This window comes from Dendropsophus ebraccatus, chromosome 5, assembly GCF_027789765.1.
Source record: "Dendropsophus ebraccatus isolate aDenEbr1 chromosome 5, aDenEbr1.pat, whole genome shotgun sequence".
In the NCBI taxonomy this organism is placed as follows: Eukaryota; Metazoa; Chordata; class Amphibia; order Anura; family Hylidae; genus Dendropsophus; species Dendropsophus ebraccatus.
Genome location: NC_091458.1, coordinates 36,110,150 through 36,131,039, shown reverse-complemented (window position 1 = coordinate 36,131,039; position 20,890 = coordinate 36,110,150). Strand labels below are relative to the sequence as shown.

The following is a 20,890-nucleotide window of genomic DNA, read 5'->3' as shown; positions in this document are numbered from 1 at the left end:
ACAACTACTACCTCCCCCAGCCATACACACAACTACTACCTCCCCCAGCCATACACACAACTACTACCCCCACCAGCCATACACACAACTACTACCCCCCAGCCATACACACAACTACTACTCACCCAGCCATACACACAACTACTATCTCCACCAGCCATATACACAACTACTACTCACCCAGCCATACACACAACTACTACCCCCACCAGCCATACAGACAACTACTACCCCCACCAGCCATATACACAACTACTACTCCCCCAGCCATACACACAACTACTACTCACCCAGCCATACACACAACTACTACTCACCCAGCCATACACACAACTACTACCCCTACCAGCCATATACACAACTACTACTCACCCAGCCATACACACAACTACTACCCCCACCAGCCATATACACAACTACTACTCACCCAGCCATACACACTGCTATTCAACCGTAGCAATGCGCAGTGGGGGAACAATGATTTTAGGTCTGGCCCTAAATGAACGATCAGCCGATGACACGATCATCGGCTGATTGTTCTCTCTATTTCACCGAACAATAATCGTCCGAATCGGGCCAAATCCGGACGATTATCGTTACTGTGGAATAGGGCCCTAACCCCACCACTGCTACTGAATAATCCACTGTACACAGATCACTATCACCTCATCCAGTCATATAGAGGTAGCCCCAGCTCTACACAGGTTCGGTACTCCATATACATTACAGTGCAGTTATATCCAGTGACTCACAGGGGACGTCTTCTCTGATCAGAGTTGTTTTCATCTTCTTCTTCTGCCCTGTGCCATCATGAGAACTTCTCCGAATCTCCGAATCTGCCAGACAAACATATTAGACTCCTCACTCTGGCACCATCCTCATCTCTCTACAAACTGCACATCTGTATTGGCCCCTTTACACCCTCATTTAGTGGGTAGGCTGACTCTTTGTGATCCCCTTGTAGTATATGCCCCCCTCTGTGTAGCCTACTTACAGATCCCCCCTTGTTCAATCTTCCCTACATATGGTCCCATGTGCATCTCCTTGAGAACCCCCCTCTCTGTAGCCCTCCCTTATAGATGGCCCCCTCTTTAAAGTCCCTCTTACAGATGCCCCCTCAGCCCCTCTTACAGATGGCCCCCCAGGGCTGTATTTACCATTAGGCACCCGTGGTCCGGTGCCTAGGGCAGCACCAGGGAGCAGGGGAAAAAAAACAACTTTTTATTTATTATTTTTTTTTTTTAGTCTCCCACCTCCTGGTCAGACTTGCCAGTAAATCTGGTGACCTTTTTGAGGGGGGAGGTATGATCAGGTCTAGTGTGGCGGTGGTGTCTGGAGCTATTACGTATCAATCTACCAATCCTGTGGTGAGAATTCCTTTAGACAATATGCAGACTATTCTAATCATTCATTTAATGTGAAAATTTATGTTTTAAGCAGTTAAAAACTATGAAAATGCAATTCTGACAATATTTCTACATGTAGAGAAATACATGTGGTCGAAATCACTCTCCCCGTCGCTCCCCAAGATGGGGCGTCTGCAGGTATAGTGCCTAGGGCAGCAGCAGCTGTTAATACGGCCCTGTGGCCCCCCTGTGTTGTCCCCCTTATAAATGGCCCCTGTGTTGTCCATCCCCTTATAGATGGACCCCGTATTGTCACCCTTATAGATGGCCCTCCTGTGTTGTCTCCCCTTATAGATTGCCCCCTTGTTGCCCCCCCTTATGTTGTTCTACCTTATAGATTGCCCCCTTATGTTGTCCCCCTTATAGATTGCCCCCTTATGTTGTCCCCTACCTTATAGATAGCCCCCTTATGTTGTTTCCCTCTTGTTGTCCCCCCACCTTATAGATTGCCCCCTTATGTTGCCTCCCCTCTTATAGATTGCCCCCTTATGTTGTCCCCCCTTTTAGATAGCCCCCTTATGTTGTCTCCACCCTTATAGATTGCCCCCTTATGTTGTCCCCCCACCTTATAGACTCCCCCCTTATGTTGTCCCCCCTTATAGATTGCTCCCCCCTATTGATTGCCCCTTATGTTGTCACCTCCTTATGTTGTCCCCCTTTATAGATTGCCCCCTGATGTTGTCCCCCCCCTTATAGATTGTCCCCTTATGTTGTCTCCCCCTTATAAATTGTCCCCTTATGTTGTCTCCCCCCTTTTATTGTTTCCCTCCTTATGTTTTTTCCTCCTTATAGATTACCCCCCTTTGTGCAGATTAAAAACAAAACAAAACACACAACTCACTTGACACCTCTCTCCCTCGCCGCAGCTCTCGTCTTCTGCAGTGTCGCCCCCGGCCGATGCGCACTCCTTTAGGCATGTCCCCGGCAGCGCACACATCAATGACCTCGGCGTGCGCCGGGGCTGGTACTTCCTACCTGTGCCGGAAGTACAAGGCCGCCGGCTGACGCTGAGGTCACTGATGCGTGCTCTGCTGGGGAGTCCCCAGGGAGCGCACATCAGCCGTAGGCATACTGTCCTATCAATCCTGTGATCGCAAGCACTGTTTTGCTTGTGGTCACAAGATTGAAGACAGTACGCGGCGCCTATGGGTAGGGGAGGCAGGTGGGAGCCGGAGAGGAACAGCCACAGGAGGAGGGCGCTGGGCGGCCAGCTAGGGGAACGCTCTGCCTGAGAGCCCCCTAGCTGGCCGGGAGTGATGCGCCCTGTGCAAGTGCACAGGTCGCACACCCCAAAGACCGGCTTTGCTCCTTATACTGTAGATTGTAAGCTCTTGTGAGCAGGGTCCTCACTCCTCTTCTGTCCCCTATTTCCTCATATATGAGTAAGTATTAATAAGTGACAATGTTAGTAGTTAACGACTGCACTACCATTAATTACCACAAGGTGGCAATGGTCTTCCATTCAGTGTGCTTGTGTACAATGTCATTTGTGTATTAGACTATAAATGAATGATATATACTACTATATAATATTCATATCCTGTGTTTCCCCTATATTTTATCAGATGCATATGACACACAGATTAATTATAATCTGCACCTATACTTTACAGTACTGGTGCTCTACTATGTGACTCAGAGGTCACTGGGCCCCCTCCAGTTAGGGGTCCAATGCAATTGATCCCATAAATCATTATCTATAGCACCATATAACCCAGACAGAATTTTAATATATCCTTTGTGTAGATGTGTAGATTTATACAATGTCTTTATTTCATACAAGATACTAACATTGTTATTTCAGATACGGACAGCGACTGACCTCACGAGCTGCAGTTAAAGCTTCTAAGTTTATAATTTACTGACATTTAATTCAATAGGTCCTAATGTATTTTCTATTCCATTGTATAGTATGGAGGCCTCTAACTGCAGCTGATGGACTGATTTGTAGCAATTTATATAAGGCAATCTACAAATATTGTGCCATAAAGCAACACTCTAACTCTAGTCATACAATACAGTCATATCACAGGAACTAGAAACCTCTCTGGAATGTATTCATGGAATATCTCTGCAAACTGCTGCCGAGTGAGCGACTGGTGAGACACACGTGCCAGGACTGGGAATACACAGACAACATGGGATATAATGGACACTGGTATAGGACATGCTTCTTTAGCCGGCCATAGAAAGTAGTGGCCAGTTCTCAACAGTCTCGAATTGTGGAGACATGTATTGATAACTGTTAGAAATGTTGCAGTGTTGTTGTGTTGTTCTCTACTTAAAGGGGACATCTGTAGAATAAAAAAGGTCCTACCTCTTCTGCTCCACGGCGCTTCACTTCCTCCATCTGCTGATAACTTCTTTAGATGAGAGGGGTCTGGAGCAATGTTACCGATGTTGTAGTGACATTGGGCAGCTGTTGGGCATTGCGCGAGGGTGTGGTTTTGCCTGCACTCAATGCCCACAACATGCTCCCAGAAGTTTTCAGCAGAGACGGTAAGGGGGAGGAAGTGGAGCGCTGGAGAGCAGAAGAGGTAGGACCTTTTCTGCTCTTTGGAAAACCCCTTTAAGTTCAATGAGGAAGGAAAAACCTAAAACCAATGTACAAAAAAACTCTATGTTTTGCTGAGGAAACTAGCAGATGGCTGCTCCCATAATATACTCACTCACTTTTATTCTTAATGTTTTTTTTTCTGTTTAAATCAACAGTATACATATGGTCAAACTATGGTCCATGCTCCCTCCATGTCGATATTAAATACATATTTGTAATGGGACTAAATAAGAAATAAAAAACTGAACTCAAGAACAAGAGGACACAGTGAGAGGTTAGTTGAGGGAACGTTTAGAAGCAACATGAGAAAATGTTACTTTACTGAAAGAGTAGTAGATGCTTGGAACAAACTTCCAGCAGATGTGGTAGGTAAATCTACAGTAAGTGAATGTAAACCTGCCTGGGATACACATATATCTGTCCTAAGATAATAAGAAGGGAAATACTAAAAGGGCAGACTAGATGGACCAGGTGGTCGTTTTCTGCGGACAGTCTTCTATGTTTCTATCAGGTCTTTTCTCTGTTCAAGAAAAGATACCAAACACCAGCCCTAAACCATTGCTTGCCTAATAGGAGGACGGAAGGAAGGGGTGTGGCAAGGTGGCCTGTGCCTGATTTACCTTGATTTACACCTGCTAGCAGGGGTAAATCATGGCAGGTGCAGGAGCAGGAGTATATTTCTGCACCCTGCATATGCCTCTTAAATCCAGCCAGGGAAAAGGAGACAGGGCTTTATCTAAGATTGGCATACGAGCATGGTAGTCTTGATGAATGTCCCCGTAGAAGTCCCAGCCCTTTGTTCATGCGGGTTGTATATCAACTGAGGCCAATTAACTAAGGCTAATTATATTATTAACATTTGTTCATTATATTATCAGACAATGCTCTTTGTTATGTATTCATTTATTTAGTATAATGTTGCTGTGTGGTTACAGAGGTTTTGGTGCTGTATGACAGGAGAGCCGACCATACAATGCGAGCAGCCCCAGGATTCTCTACTATTAAATGTGAATGCCCAGCAGCTGTACACATACACAGTGAAGACTTGTCCCGCTCTGAGCACTCAGGAATGGCTGTCAATCAATACCAAGCCATGTCTATGAGCGCACAAAGGACTAGGACTTCCTGTGTTAGGTCTTTTTTTTAAACAAAGAAAAGACCAAATATCAGCATAGAGGGAACATGAGCCTCAGTGTGACAGAAAGGGAGACACCTAGTTGCCATATTTATAACATTGATTTAAGCATAGAAATAATAATAATAACCTTAAAAAAATAAAGAGATTATATTGCAAAACTGCCTGCCATCACAAAAAAAAGTGTGACAGCCCCGCTCTAAATTAGAAAAAGAACTGGCTCCAATCATTAAAAAACTAGGTTATACATTCCCTTTAGAACAGATTAATCTCACATTCATTACTCTTGATAGTGATGGCGCAGATATGAACAGAGCCTGACTCTATCCTGTCTGTGTGTCCATTATGTAACTCTCACACTAGCAGTAACCAGTGACGTGTGCACAATTCTTGCTGTAAAATTAGATTTTTCTAGATGATAAATCCAGTTGGTTATATACTTTCCCTGAGTTGTTTGCTACACACTGTCTGTGGTCTCTTAATACTCTTACATGGTTTACTGGGGGGAATAGGGACATATATATAAAAGTAGGGACTCCATAGCAAAACCAAAATGGGGCTTCTTCACATGGCCACCTCCCATAGACATCATGATTTTGGTGCTTCTTCCTAATGTATGCTGAGAGTAGAATGCCATGAGAGGTGTATACTGTACATCTCGCATGAAGGAAGGGAATGGGGCCCACCTGGGCTTGTTCCCTCGTCCTCAGATGTAGCCAGGTGTTGTCACTATGGTATACACATCATTAGATACAGGTAACCAATTCTTACTAGACGCCATAATACAGAAATCAAGTCTTTGCTAAGTGTCCAGGTGAATGATGCTACTTAAGAAAGATAATTTTCATTATGATCTTGATATTTCTGCCATCCTGTATGTATTGTACTGCGGAAAACACTTTCAATACGTATAATGGAATACATTGTCAATAACTACTACATAGAGCATAGGTCACATTTACATATAATAGCTAGGCTAAGAGTGTCCCTTCCATAGCCTCATCTACCCAAGTCTGTTGAGTTCCATATAGTATAATACTTTATTGTCACCAGTGACATGTTATCTCAATTCTCTATCGCTTTTCAGCTTGTCTGGAGGATGGCATGGAACTGGCCTGTGAGGAGGAGGATGATGCTGGGAGAGGAGGAGACAGCACCAAGTCCCTCGTGGGCGGGGTGCTTCCCATACCCAGAGACTCCTCCTTTGTAATATCAGCAGAGGACACCACAGAGTCTTGTTCTGGGTCACTTCCTCGTCCTCTCTTCTTGTCTTCTTCCTTCTTCCACTTCATCCTCCGGTTCTGGAACCAGATCTTTATGTGTCTTTCGGTCAGGTTCAGCATGACGGCCAGCTCTACTCTTCTAGGCCTAGAGATGTACTTGTTAAAGAGGAACTCTTTCTCCAGCTCTAGAAGTTGAGCTCTGGTGTAGGCTGTCCTTGTTCTCTTATTTTCTTCTTGTTCCATCATATAGGAACCACCTAGAATGAGAAGATATAAAATGTTATAGATACACGGTATAAAGGTTATTCATTTACACTAGGGTAACATGATGACTGACAACCGCAGCGTTTAGCTCTTGGGATAAAGTTGTGTAACAGCTGAAAACATAGACGGACTTTTTGCAGTAGTCACAGGTCGTCTGCAATGTGTTGCCCCATAAGCAAACATTGAGGTTGCGTGTAAGTCAGATAAGACTATAGTCACACAGCATTAGTACACTGTGCTCAGCATAGTCTATGCACTAGGAAAATATGCTTAATTATTCATAGGGCCCAACTAAAGCCCCTATTACACCGGGCGATTCAGAGGAGCAAGCCAGCGCCGAGCTGTCAGGTAAGGGATCGCTTACTCCTAGTTCCCTGCTCACTGACAGCAATAATACATATGGGTATTGCAAGCGGGTAAGTGCAGGGGGGTGCGGAGAGCTGCTGGGGGCTTCCCGGGGGATGGCAGACTCCAACAATAGACCAAACTTGGCCCTTACAAAGTATATCCACCTTAAAGTGAATGTACCAATTTTTTTTCACTACTTGGTCGCTATCACTATCAATATCGTTCTCAGTTCCAGTCTGATGATGCCATTTTTGGGGGTTTAAAGCTTATACCCCTACCAATTCCTTCATTCCCCAATAACAGAAATCTCTATTTTACTACAACCGGAGCTATATGCCATTTTTAATCAAACTGTGTATGACTATATGTGTTAGCTAAGCAAACTGAATATCACTTGTAACATGTTCTTTTCTTTATACAGGGGTCACTGAAGTTTAATATATCATGTCCTTTAAGACTTTGTTGTCTTTAAACTGTCCTTTAAACTGTTGTTTCAACAAACTGTAAAAATCAATTAGACAAGCTAGTGTAAGAAACTTCGTAATGTATCTTACCAGACAAAAATAGTTTTCTACTGTTAGACTACTTTCTTTCCCCCACATAAACTCATCATTCACTCATGCTGGGCCAGGATGAGCTAGTGAGCCATGCTGTGGACCAAGAATGAGCTAGGGAGCCATGATGTGGACCAGGAATGAGAGGGTTAACTATGATGTGTGTCAGAAATGAGAGGGGCAGCCATGCTGGGGATCAGAGATGAGAACGGGAGCCAAGTTTAGAACAAGGAATGAGATGAGGAGGGGGACCAGGAATAAGATGGGGGCCATTCTGGGAAGTAGGAATGAGATGGAAAGCCATGCTGGGGGCCAGGAATGAGATGGGGATCCATGCTGAGTACTAGCAATGAGATGGAAAGCCATGCTGGGGGACAGGAATGAGATGGGGAGCCATGCTGAGTACTAGCAATGAGATGGAAAGCCATGCTGGGGGGCAGGAATAAGATGGGGAGCCATGCTGGGGGACAGGAATGAGATTGAAAGCCATGCTGGGGGCAGGAATGAAATGGGGAGCCATGCTGGGGGACAGGAATGAAATGGGGAGCCATGCTGGGGGCAGGAATGAGATGGGCAGCCATGCTGGGGGGCAGGAATGAGATGGGGAGCCATGTTGGGGGCAGGAATGAGATGGGGAGCCATGCTGGGGGCAGGAATGAGATGGGGAGCCATGCTGGGGGGCAGGAATGAGATGGGGAGCCATGCTGGGGGCAGGAATAACATGGGGAGCCATGCTGGGGGCAGGAATGAGATGGGAAGCCATGCTGGGGGGCAGGAATGAAATGGGGAGCCATGCTGGGGGGCAGGAATGAAATGGGCAGCCATGCTGGGGGGCAGGAATGAGATGGGGAGCCATGCTGGGGGGCAGGAATGAGATGAGGAGCCATGCTGGGGGGCAGGAATGAGATGGGGAGCCATGCTGGGGGGCAGGAATGAGATGGGGAGCCATGCTGGGGGCAGGAATGAGATGGGGAGCCATGCTGGGGGCAGGAATGAGATGGGGAGCCATGCTGGGGGCAGGAATGAGATGGGGAGCCATGCTGGGGGAAGGAATAACATGGGGAGCCATGCTGGGGGAAGGAATGAGATGGGGAGCCATGCTGGGGGAAGGAATGAGATGGGGAGCCATGCTGGGGGCAGGAATGAGATGAGGAGCCATGCTGGGAGACAGGAATGAGATGGGGAGCCATTCTGGGAGGCAGGAATGAGATGAGGAGCCATGCTGGGGGCAGGAATGAGATGGGGAGCCATGCTGGGGGCAGGAATGAGATGGGGAGCCATGCTGGGGGCAGGAATAACATGGGGAGCCATGCTGGGGGAAGGAATGAGATGGGGAGCCATGCTGGGGGAAGGAATGAGATGGGGAGCCATGCTGGGGGCAGGAATGAGATGAGGAGCCATGCTGGGAGGCAGGAATGAGATGGGGAGCCATGCTGGGAGGCAGGAATGAGATGAGGAGCCATGCTGGGGGGCAGGAATGAGATGGGGAGCCATGCTAAGTACTAGGAGTGAGATTTTAGCTGTGCTGTGGACCAGCAATAAGATAGGAGCAGTGCTTGGAATAGGAATGATATTGGGAGCCATGCCGGGCCCTAAGAATGAAATGATAAAGCGGCTGAAGACCAGGAATGAGATACCTAGTCATTCTGGTGACTATAAATCAGATTTACCATACATTGGATCAGTATTTTGACACATAGTTAAAAAATTATTCCTGGTAATCTTGTACTTATTCTTATGATCTGCAGTGTAACAGCAGTGCTTGGAAGCATTTACCATGTGGGGTAAAGAATCAGTGTCCTCTAATTCCGGCTGTCTGGTATGAGACACCAATGCCAGGCTGTTCCTGCCCTAAAAAGTTGTATGGTCAGTAATAAGGGCTATTAGTATTCTCTATAAGAACGCATATGGGTGGTCACCAATGGGTTGTCCTAGGGGACTGATCGGACACATTTATGTCACCCTATAATCAATACGTCTTCTAGAACCTTGGACTCTCCAAGTTTCTTCCTGATGTCCAGCTGAACCTGTATAATCTGGTTTCTTGTGTTCAGCAATAAACTTTAGAAAGTATTGATTACCTCTGAATAAAAACCTGGCGCCGATGGAAAGATCATTTGTAAGGTTTGACTCGTGTTTGATTAGATTTGTCTTTGAAATGTCAACGACCCAAAACATGAAAGTTCATGCACTATCTGGACTACAATGAAATACGTATTAATTGCCCACAATTCATATTCTGCTATTGCTTATAACTAATGGCGGCTGAATTGTGTCGTTTTACTGGCTTGAGCTTTAAAGCGGTACTATCAGCAGGTTCGGGCCAGTCAACCTGCTGATAGGAGCCAGCCGCTCTTTACCTCTGGATTCCCTTGCCGTCCTCCATATACCAGAGCGGTTCGGTATACCGGCGTTTCGGCTAATTCCTGGTATGCTAATGAGCGGTCCCGGAGCATTTGGGGTGTTCCTTATGCTCCTAGAGCACCCGCCCAGGCCACCTAGCCTGCCCCATTGTGCCTATTCATATATGCATAGCTAGGCCGATTGTAACGGTGCATGTGCAGGAAGCAGCCCGTAACAAGCGGCCCAACTATGCATATATGAATATGCATAGTGGGCGGGCCGGGAGGCGGCAGGCTAGGCGACCCGAGCAGGTGCTCTAGGAGCATGGGGAATGCCCCAAATGCCCCGGGACCGCTCATTAGCACACCAGGAATTAGCCGAAAACGCCGGTATACTGGACAGCATCGGTATACGGAGGGCGGGAAGGGAATCCGGAGGTAAAGAGCGGCTGGCTCCTATCAGCAGGTTCACTGCCGCTTTAAGAAAGACTGAACAAAGAACAACCACATTCAACCATTACAGCCAACCAGTAACATCATAATCAGCCAATAACATGTATCACCTATAACTTACAAAGGTGACCCCAGTGATTGATAGCACAAGACCCCCCTTTATTGTGTTTCTATAATAACCATGTTTGCATGAGCAGCGTGTATAATCTAAATCTAATTTAAAGGGGTTATCCAGCGCTACAAAAACATGGCCACTTTTCCCTCTACTGTTGTCTCCAGTTCAGGAGCGGTTTGCAATTAAGCTCCATTTACTTCAATGGAACTGAGTTTCAAAACCCCACCAAAGCTGGAGACAACAGTAGGGGGAAAGTGGCCATGTTTTTGTAGCGCTGGATAACCCCTTTAAGGCTATGTTCCCATTATGTCTTTTTAGGTGAAATAACAGCCGTTATTTTTTCATGGCAGCCATGAATAACAACCATGATCATTATTAATGGCCATTATTATAAAAAATGGCAGCTTTTTTGCTAAAAATAGGATGTAGAACTAAACCTGATAGCAATGGAATGGAATCACACTGACATGTCATATTACACCTTTGTATTTTACAATTATTCATCACTGGTGAATATAATATTGGGGGAGATTTATCAAACTGGTGTAAAGTAGCATTGTCTTAGTTGCCCCTAGCAACCAATCAGATTCCACCTTTCATTTTCATTTCCTGAAAAGTGGAATCTGATTGGTTGCTAGGGGCAACTAAGACAATTCTACTTTACACCAGTTTGATAAATCTCCCCCATTGTGTTTATTCGGCTAGGATTCCCTAAAACTCTCTAGCAAAAGGGCATGTAACCCCCTGGGGTAACCCTCTATACAAGGAGGGTTAAAGCCAATACTGGAAGACGTTTAATATGTTGCTGCCCATGTTGAAACGAACAGTTCATTCTATACTTGTTATTATCTATTCAGTCTCCTTCCCACATTTCTGAGCTGCTACTTTCTGCTAAAGACACAAAAATCTGTGTGGGAGCTGATCTCTCTGTCTCCCCCTCCCTTCGAGACTGCTGATGTAAACAACTTTATAGTAACTTTGTAATCACCCTCACAGCATTACAAAGTTTCTAAAAATTTGCAGATAGGGGCTTGTTTACATCAGCCGTCTCAAAGGGAAGGGGAGACAGAGAGAACAGCTCACACACTGATTTTTGTGTCTACAGCAGAAGGCTGCAGCTCAGAACTGGGAGAAGAGGGAGGTTAATAAGTATGGAATGTATTGTTAGACTCACCATGGGCAGCAACATATGGAAAGTTATGTTTGAGTGGAATACCCCTTTAAGTTAGTTAACCCAGTAGGCTATAAATACCTAGCTTTTCGTGGTGCTGCTATGCAGAACAATTGATTGAAGGGGTTGCTGTCTGTCGGCACCTCGCTTATCATGGGGATATTGTATTTTTTTAACTAGAAAACCCCTTTAAGGATGCCGTCTTTTCTTATTTTTTTCCATTGACTGAGGGAAAATGTATGGATAAATTGCTGTACATGTATACATATTGTTCATATCTGAAACCTCTTTATTTCTTATAGAGCTAAAATGTGTCTAACAGTCCAGTTGGTACACACGACATACAAACTCCAGATAAAAAATATGTATATTTTGGTATTTTATATACATATTTGTAAATTACTACTATTTAAAAAAAAAATAAATCCTTCCAGTACTTATCAGCTGCTGTATGTCCTGCAGGAAGTGGTGTATTCTTTCCAGTCTGACACAGTACTCTCTGCTGCCACCTCTGTCCATGCTAGGAACTGTCAAAAGAAGTACTAAGAGGTTTGTGCCTGCTCCGGACAGCTCCTGACATGGACAGAAGAGGCAGCAGGAAGCACTGTGTTGAATTCAAAACATCTATATGACTTCCTGCAGTTGATTTGAAAATAATTTTTCCCCTCTGGAGTACTCCTCGCTACAGAAATGTCAAGAACATGGTATGCTGTCATTGACTGGGCTGTTATTTGACTATCTGCTATAACTTTAGCCATATACACCTTCACTTAGATTGGACTAAAAAAATACACATTATCGTTTAAATTCGAACGATATAATGATTTGTCTCACGATAATCGTCCCATGAACTGTGCTACCGTTTGCTCTGGGTCTTTGTCCAGCCGATAATCCCCCAAAGTACAAGGACCCTTTAGAGCAGCACTTTGAGCTTATGATATACTGTCCCTACTGTGCCTGAATATAGGAAATACAATGTTTGATCACCTACTGCATTACTGCCTATACAGTGTATTAGGGCTCGTTCCCACTGAGCAAAAGCAGCTGAATTTCTGCGCTGAATCAGCGCTGAAATTTCAGCCGTTAAAATAGGTGCAGAGCTAATTTCCATTGTGTTGAATGGAAAATCTGCTCTGCAGTTCACACAGTGGAATTTCCGCACTGAACTAATCCGCTTTCCGCCAGAAGAATGAACATGTTCATTCTTCCGCTAGCGGAAGCCTATACAAATCAATGGGGCTCTGATTTTCTGTTTCAGCGCGGAATACGCACGTATTCAGCGCGGAATACAAGCGTAATACAAGCGGAAATTACTCGCTGAATCAGTGCGGAAATGGGGAAAAGGGGGGGGGAGGATTCTAGTATATGTTCTGGTATAGTCTAGTTTACTCACCAAATACTCGCTGAATTTCAGCGCTGAATGCATGCGGATTCAGCGCGGATTCCTCGAGTATTCCGCGCTGAATTTGTCAAGAGCTGATTACGAGCTGAACACTTTCCTAGCGGAATACGCAGGGATTCTGCTTACATTCTGCTTATATTCTGCTCGGAATTCAGCGTCAGTTGATTTCAGGCGAAAATATTTCCTTGCGTAATCCGCTCCTTTTGCTCTGTGTGAACGTAGCCTTACAGGTTTATGTTTAAACAAGTGCCAAGCTATCAAATGCTCCATTAAGAGAAAAATAAAATAAACAAAGCAAACAAAACATAGCATCTGTGGATCAATGCCAGGTGGTAGATGTACATCTTAAGAGTAAATATTTGTAAGTCTACCTTCTCCAATAAACATGTTACTGTTTGGTTAAGGGTCTGTTCACACTTATATTGACTTCTTTCTTGCTCAAGGGTAGTGTAGCATACTGCACTATTCTGTGGAGAAAAATGTACAATACTCTATGTACCCATCATGAGGCGTTGTCCAGTAATCGCTAGGACATAACTAAGGGTTTTTCTTCCATCCAAACTACTCAAACCTCCACCATAAAAATGAATAAGTCCATCAGTAGTGTTGAGCAAATTTGCCAAAAGTTTGGGTTCTGCAACATCTGGATGAATCTGAATGCTCTGCATTTCACTCAACCATTCAATTGCTATGTTGTGCTATACAGACTCAATACACATTTATTTAATGTATTTGTCAATGTCTAAGTATTTTATATTTTGGATGTTGAGGACACTTTCGGAGTAATCAGAAGCCATAGGACCACAACTGGAAGTTTATGCTATGATTTTCCAGCATCTACTCCATCTGAATGTGAAACTAAAATCATGAAAAAAGCGGAAGTCTTCTCTAGTGGAAAGAGCTAGATAGATGACAGACTGATCAGGGACAGATCACAGACTGATCAGGGACAGATCGCAGACTGATCAGGGGCAGATCACAGACTGATCAGGGACAGATCACAGACTGATCAGGGACAGATCGCAGACTGATCAGGGACAGATCGCAGACTGATCAGGGACAGATCGCAGACTGATCAGGGACAGATCGCAGACTGATCAGGGACAGATCGAAGACTGATCAGAGACAGATCACAGTCTGATCAGGGACAGATCACAGTCTGATCACGGACAGATCACAGACTGATCAGGGACAGATCACAGACTGCTCAGGGACAGCTCACAGACTGATCAGGGGCAGATCACAGACTGATCAGGGATAGATCACACAGTCTGATCACGGACAGATCACAGACTGATCACGGACAGATCACAGACTGATAAGGGACAGATCACAGTCTGATCACGGACAGATCACAGACTGATCAGGGACAGATCACAGACTGATCAGGGACAGCTCACAGACTGATCAGGGGCAGATCACAGACTGATCAGGGATAGATCACACAGTCTGATCACGGACAGATCACAGACTGATCACGGACAGATCACAGACTGATCACGGACAGATCACAGACTGACAAGGGACAGATCACAGTCTGATCACGGACAGATCACAGACTGATCAGGGGAAGATCACAGACTGATCAGGGACAGATCACAGACTGATCAGGGGCAGATCGCAGACTGATCAGGGACAGATCGAAGACTGATCAGGGACAGATCGCAGACTGATCAGGGACAGATCGCAGTCTGATCAGGGACAGATCACAGACTGATTAGGGACAGATCGCAGACTGATCAGGGACAGCTCACAGACTGATCAGGGGCAGATCACAGACTGATCAGGGATAGATCACACAGTCTGATCACGGACAGATCCCAGACTGATCAGGGACAGATCACAGACTGATCAGGGACAGATCGCAGACTGATCAGGGACAGATCACAGACTGATCAGGGACAGATCGCAGACTGATCAGAGACAGATCACAGTCTGATCAGGGACAGATCACAGTCTGATCACGGACAGATCACAGACTGATCAGGGACAGATCACAGACTGATCAGGGACAGCTCACAGACTGATCAGGGGCAGATCACAGACTGATCAGGGATAGATCACACAGTCTGATCACGGACAGATCACAGACTGATCACGGACAGATCACAGACTGATAAGTGACAGATCACAGTCTGATCACGGACAGATCACAGACTGATCAGGGACAGCTCACAGACTGATCAGGGACAGCTCACAGACTGATCAGGGGCAGATCACAGACTGATCAGGGATAGATCACACAGTCTGATCACGGACAGATCACAGACTGATCACGGACAGATCACAGACTGATCACGGACAGATCACAGACTGATAAGGGACAGATCACAGTCTGATCACGGACAGATCACAGACTGATCAGGGGAAGATCACAGACTGATCAGGGACAGATCGCAGACTGATCAGGGGCAGATCGCAGACTGATCAGGGACAGATCGCAGACTGATCAGGGACAGATCGCAGACTGATCAGGGACAGATCGCAGACTGATCAGGGACAGATCGCAGACTGATCAGGGACAGATCGCAGACTGATCAGGGACAGATCGCAGACTGATCAGGGACAGATCGCAGTCTGATCAGGGACAGATCGCAGACTGATTAGGGACAGATCGCAGACTGATCAGGGATAGATCACACAGTCTGATCACGGACAGATCCCAGACTGATCAGGGACAGATCACAGACTGATCAGGGACAGATCGCAGACTGATCAGGGACAGATCACAGACTGATCAGGGACAGATCGCAGACTGATCAGAGACAGATCACAGTCTGATCAGGGACAGATCACAGTCTGATCACGGACAGATCACAGACTGATCAGGGACAGATCACAGACTGATCAGGGACAGCTCACAGACTGATCAGGGGCAGATCACAGACTGATCAGGGATAGATCACACAGTCTGATCACGGACAGATCACAGACTGATCACGGACAGATCACAGACTGATAAGGGACAGATCACAGTCTAATCACAGACAGATCACAGACTGATCAGGGGAAGATCACAGACTGATCAGGTACAGATCACAGACTGATCAGGGACAGATCACAGACCAATCAGGCACAGATCACAGATTGATCAGGGACACATCACAGACTGATCAGTAATAGATTGATGTAATTGTATTGTGAACTCTCTAAGTATCAAGATTATTTGCACTATAAAGTGCTTTCACCCAAACCAATTGATCAAAGATTTGTGACAATTTTACACCAAAGCTTACACAAAAACCATTAATGAATTCCCCGTCACACTTCCAGAGCAAACTTTTCTTGTTTTCCTGCTGATGAGGTGTATGAGGGCTTGGTCATTTTGAGGGATGAATCACAATTCCAAAAGAGAAATATTTGTGGCATAATAAATATAAATTATTGGTTAACAGACATGTATATCACCCAACCATAGCTGGAATGGTAAGCCAACCTGTGCTCCCACGTGTTATGTGCCGCTGGGGATTATAGATGGAGACTCCTCACCTCAGATTTTTGTATATTTCATAGAAACATAGAAGATTGTCGGCAGAAAAAGACCACTGGGTCCATCTAGTCTGCCTTTTAGTATTTCCCTTCTTATTATCTTAGGATAGATGTATGTTTATCCCAGGCAGGTTACATTCTGTTATTGTAGATTTACCAACCACTTCTGCTGGAAGTTTGTTCCAAGTATCTACTACTCTTTCAGTAAAGAAATCTTTTCTCACGTTACTTCTGATCTTTCCCCCAACTAACCTCTCACTGTGTCCTCTTGTTCTTGAGCTCAGTTTTTTTTTTTTTCTACTAAAAACACTTCCCTCCTAAACCTTATTTTGTTCAGGAGGGAAGTGTTCCCTTCAAGGGACAAAATAAACAAAAATTAGAAAGAAACATGTAATAGGTCAACCAGGCACTCTCCGCTCTGCCAGACAGGGGGCACCTAGTTAAATTCTTGAGTTTTCCATTGATTTCAATGGGGTTTGCTACTCAAGTCGAGCACTCGAGCATTGAGGAAATTCCGTATTCAAGTAACGAGCACTCGAGCATTTAAGTGCTCACTCAACACTAATGAGGACCAAGTACTGGCCAAAATACATGTCACCTCAGCCTTATTGTCTGTAAAGCTGATGATAACCTAAGACATTGTGTAGGCATTTGTCTCCAATTACTCCTCAATAATGATACCCAACACTTTCTCTTTCCAGTGGGAATTGTTGGTCACTTAGGGTCCTTTTACACAGATAGATTTATCTGACAGATTATTGAAGCCAGAAATGGCTTTGAAAAGAGGAGAAATCTCAGTCTTTCCTTTATGACCTGATCTCTGTTTATAGTCTGTTCCTGGCTTTGGCTTCAATAATCTGTCAGATAAATCTGTGTGTGTAAAAGGATCCTAAGATCAAGTATTACCAATTATTATCAAGTGAGTACCGAAAATACAATCACTGTGATTAATCTAACCTGTCATTAATTTGTTGATTTAGTTATTCATTAGTTTTATTAATTTAAACCTGCTCAAAAATGTTTGTAAAATATTTTATCAATCGACAACCATTTCAAATTTTCAGTTTCTCACAATGATTGATGGCTAACAATCCCTTCCTATGTTACATAATAACAAACAAGAATTCAATAGGGACTTTTCCAATAAATTTACCTACAAGTTCAATTAATTTAAACAAGGTTATATAGTGGTACCTCGGTTTAAGAGTAACTTGGATTGAGAGCGTTTTGCTCACACTTTTTCAAAATTGTGACTTGGTTTAAGAGCATTGTTTTGGTTTCAGAGCTCCCTGTACTGGGTGGGAGGGGGAGTGGAGGAGGGGCATGAACTGCATAGCGGGGTCTATAGCCCTGTACTCTGACCCAGGAAGTCTCCCTCACCTTCCAAATCATAGCAGATCCACTTCAGGCTGGGGCTTACATCAGGGGACAGGACTGTGGAGGTAATCTCTGTATAACTGGAACCCCTCTCTCCCCAGACAGAGAGTGCTGCATTTATGTGCTCACATCTGTCCTGCTCATTCCTTCTTACTACCTGCAGTTTTTCTCAGCCCCTGTGTTTCCCATCCTCTGCATTCTTGCTATAATGTGCCTGCACTTACACTCAGCTATACAAACTGCTGCTATAATGTGCCTGCACTTACACTCAGCCATTCACACTGTTGTATAGAAAAGTATCTGTTACTGTCCTCCTGTACATCTCTGTGATTCTCACCTCCTGGGGTGTGGAACCATTTGTCTGCATTTTAACGATTCTTTATGGAAAAATTCGCTTTGGTGTAAGAGTGGATTTGGATTACAAGCACGGTCCCGAAACGAATTATGCTCGTAATCCAAGACACCGCTGTATCTGGTTATATCTATATAAGTAACAATTACTGATTGACCAGTATTTTCTAACCAATTGTTATCTTATCAGTGATTCCATTTTTATTTTATTATGGGATTATTATTCTGCTTTACATTGTGAATGAATATATAATATATATATATATATATATATATATATATTTTTTTTTTTTTTTTTTCTCAAAAAGTAAGTTCTTTTAAATATATCTTTAAAGTTGTTACTTTTTACTAAATATTAATATTATTACTTTACAAAGCTAAAATCAATACGAATATTTAAATAAAAAAAGTTCACCCAAATGAAGCACATTTTATATGATCGGCCTGTATATTTGCCCTTGGGAATAGTAAAATGTTGCAGAATGTGGCTATGTTCACACAAGGTCAAAAATATTAAAAAGGCGGCCTATTTTCATATTTAAAATAACATCCGTTTTTGCCGAAATTTAACTGACTGCAATGCAATGCATTGAAATCAATGGGAAGACAGACGTCCAATGCACACAGTGAATTGAATAACGGACGTTTTTGCCGCCGGCGTTAAAATAATGAACATGATCATTATTTTCGGACGTCTTTTGCAAACAGTGGACGTTTTTTATTTGTAGTTCACACACAGTTTTCCTTTTGTCATCATTCTGTCTTGGTTTTTACTATTAAATTCAATGGACTTTTCAATTAAGCCGCATCCAAAGTCCAATTAGTAATTCCAAACTAGAATAATGTACAAACACCCGTCAGTGCCGTCAGGGGAGGTCAGGCTGCTAAGTAACATCCATTATTTTAGACTCAAAATGACGGACATCATTTTAAACGGAGATGAAAAGACGTTGTGTGAACATAGCATATGTTGGCACTATAAATAAAAAATATTAACCACTGTATATGCATGCAATGTTCAGTCTACTGTATATGCATGTAATGTTCAATCAGGCTTAATCATAAAGTATTCACACGCAGCAAATTTGTTTGTAAAAATCCATGAAAGTGATGAGGGAGCAGCCATATGAAGATGTATAGAACAAAACGTCAGCTACAGAAAGTTCCGTATCAAATCTGCCGTGTGAACATTTCCAACGTTCTTTGGTGCTATGGACAATTTTATGAGTCCGTTTTAGTGAAAACACAAATTATTTTCTCCACTCTTTTTGTGTGTACAGGCAAGAATTCCTTTTATTTTCTATATTTATAATAATAGTAATTCCTTTATTAATATAGCGGCAACATATTCCGTAGCGCTGTACTCCATTCAGTCTATCTATCTAGGAATCCACTATGCACAAAACCAATATCAGAGGTGTCTGTGACCTCATATACAAGATACTTATAGCCTCACACTACCAACAATCAGAGAATCGTAGTCCAATACAAAGAGGACAAAGTACCTCCTCTTTGTATGGGACTACGATTATCTATCTATCTATCTATCTATCTATCTATCTATCTATCTATCTATCTATCTCCTATCTATCTATCTATCTATCTATCTATCTATCTATCTCCTATCTATCTATCTATCATCTATCTATCTATCTATCTATCTATCTATCTATCTATCTATCTATCTATCTATCTCCTATCTATCTATTATCTATCTATCTATCATTTATCTATCTATCTATCTATCTATCTATTATCTATCTATCTATCTATCTCCTATCTATTATCTATCTATCTATCTATCTAATAATATCAAGAACTTGCAGCACTTCCAAAATAGTGAAAAAACTGGTGGTTTATTTGGTGTAGTAAATAACAAGAAAATCAGCAACGTTTCAGTCTCATCTCGAGACTGAAACGTTGCTGATTTTCTTGTTATTTGCTACACCAAATAAACCACCAGTTTTTTCACTATTTTGGAAGTGCTGCAAGTTCTTGATATTATTTGAAGAGGAGACGTAGATCCAGTTTCCATTGCTGGCACTCCGAGCACTACTTTCTGTGAGTGCACTCCGCTCTGCTGTTTATCTATCTATCTATCTATCTATCTATCTATCTATCTATCATTTATCTATCTATCTATCTATCTATCTATCTATCTATCTATCTATCTATCTCCTATCTATCTCCTATCTATCTATCTATCTATCTATCTATTATCTATCTATCTATCTATCTATCTATCTATCTATCTATCTATCTATCTATCATTTATCTATCTATCTATCTATCTATCTATGCAAAACGGCTGCAGCACTCCAGAATAGAAGAAAAACATGGGTTTCTTTACCCATGCAAAACTGCGACATTTCAGACCTTCTCAAGCAGTGCTCATTATTAGTTGAATATTATTATTATTACTTTGAATGCAGAATGTAATGAAATATTACTTTTATTTAAATACATAAACAAATATATTGTAGTTTTCTTGGCCTAAATATATGGCTATTTTCTTATACTTGTTTCCTACCATAGTCCTCCAGATTCATAGGATGGCTTTATTCACACAATGTAAGAATAAGGGCAGATAACAGCCGTATTTTGGTAATGACAACCTTAAATAATGATCATGATCAAAGTGCGCCCGTTATTTGTCCTTGTTTATACATTGTGTGAGCACAGCTTTAAGCTGGCCCTGGGCAT

At 43.3% G+C, this 20,890-nt stretch overlaps 1 protein-coding gene across 1 annotated transcript in view; it reads right to left on the bottom strand.

Moving 5' to 3' along the window:
* Nucleotides 1-3,157: 3,157 nt before the first annotated feature.
* PDX1 (pancreatic and duodenal homeobox 1) overlaps nucleotides 3,158-20,890 on the bottom strand; it is a 22,846-nt gene continuing 5,113 nt past the window's right edge. The window contains exon 2 of the mRNA XM_069972066.1: nucleotides 3,158-6,578. Within this exon, the coding sequence (XP_069828167.1) occupies nucleotides 6,172-6,578 (407 nt within the window). The 3' untranslated portion in view covers nucleotides 3,158-6,171. The remainder of the gene's footprint in view (nucleotides 6,579-20,890) is intronic.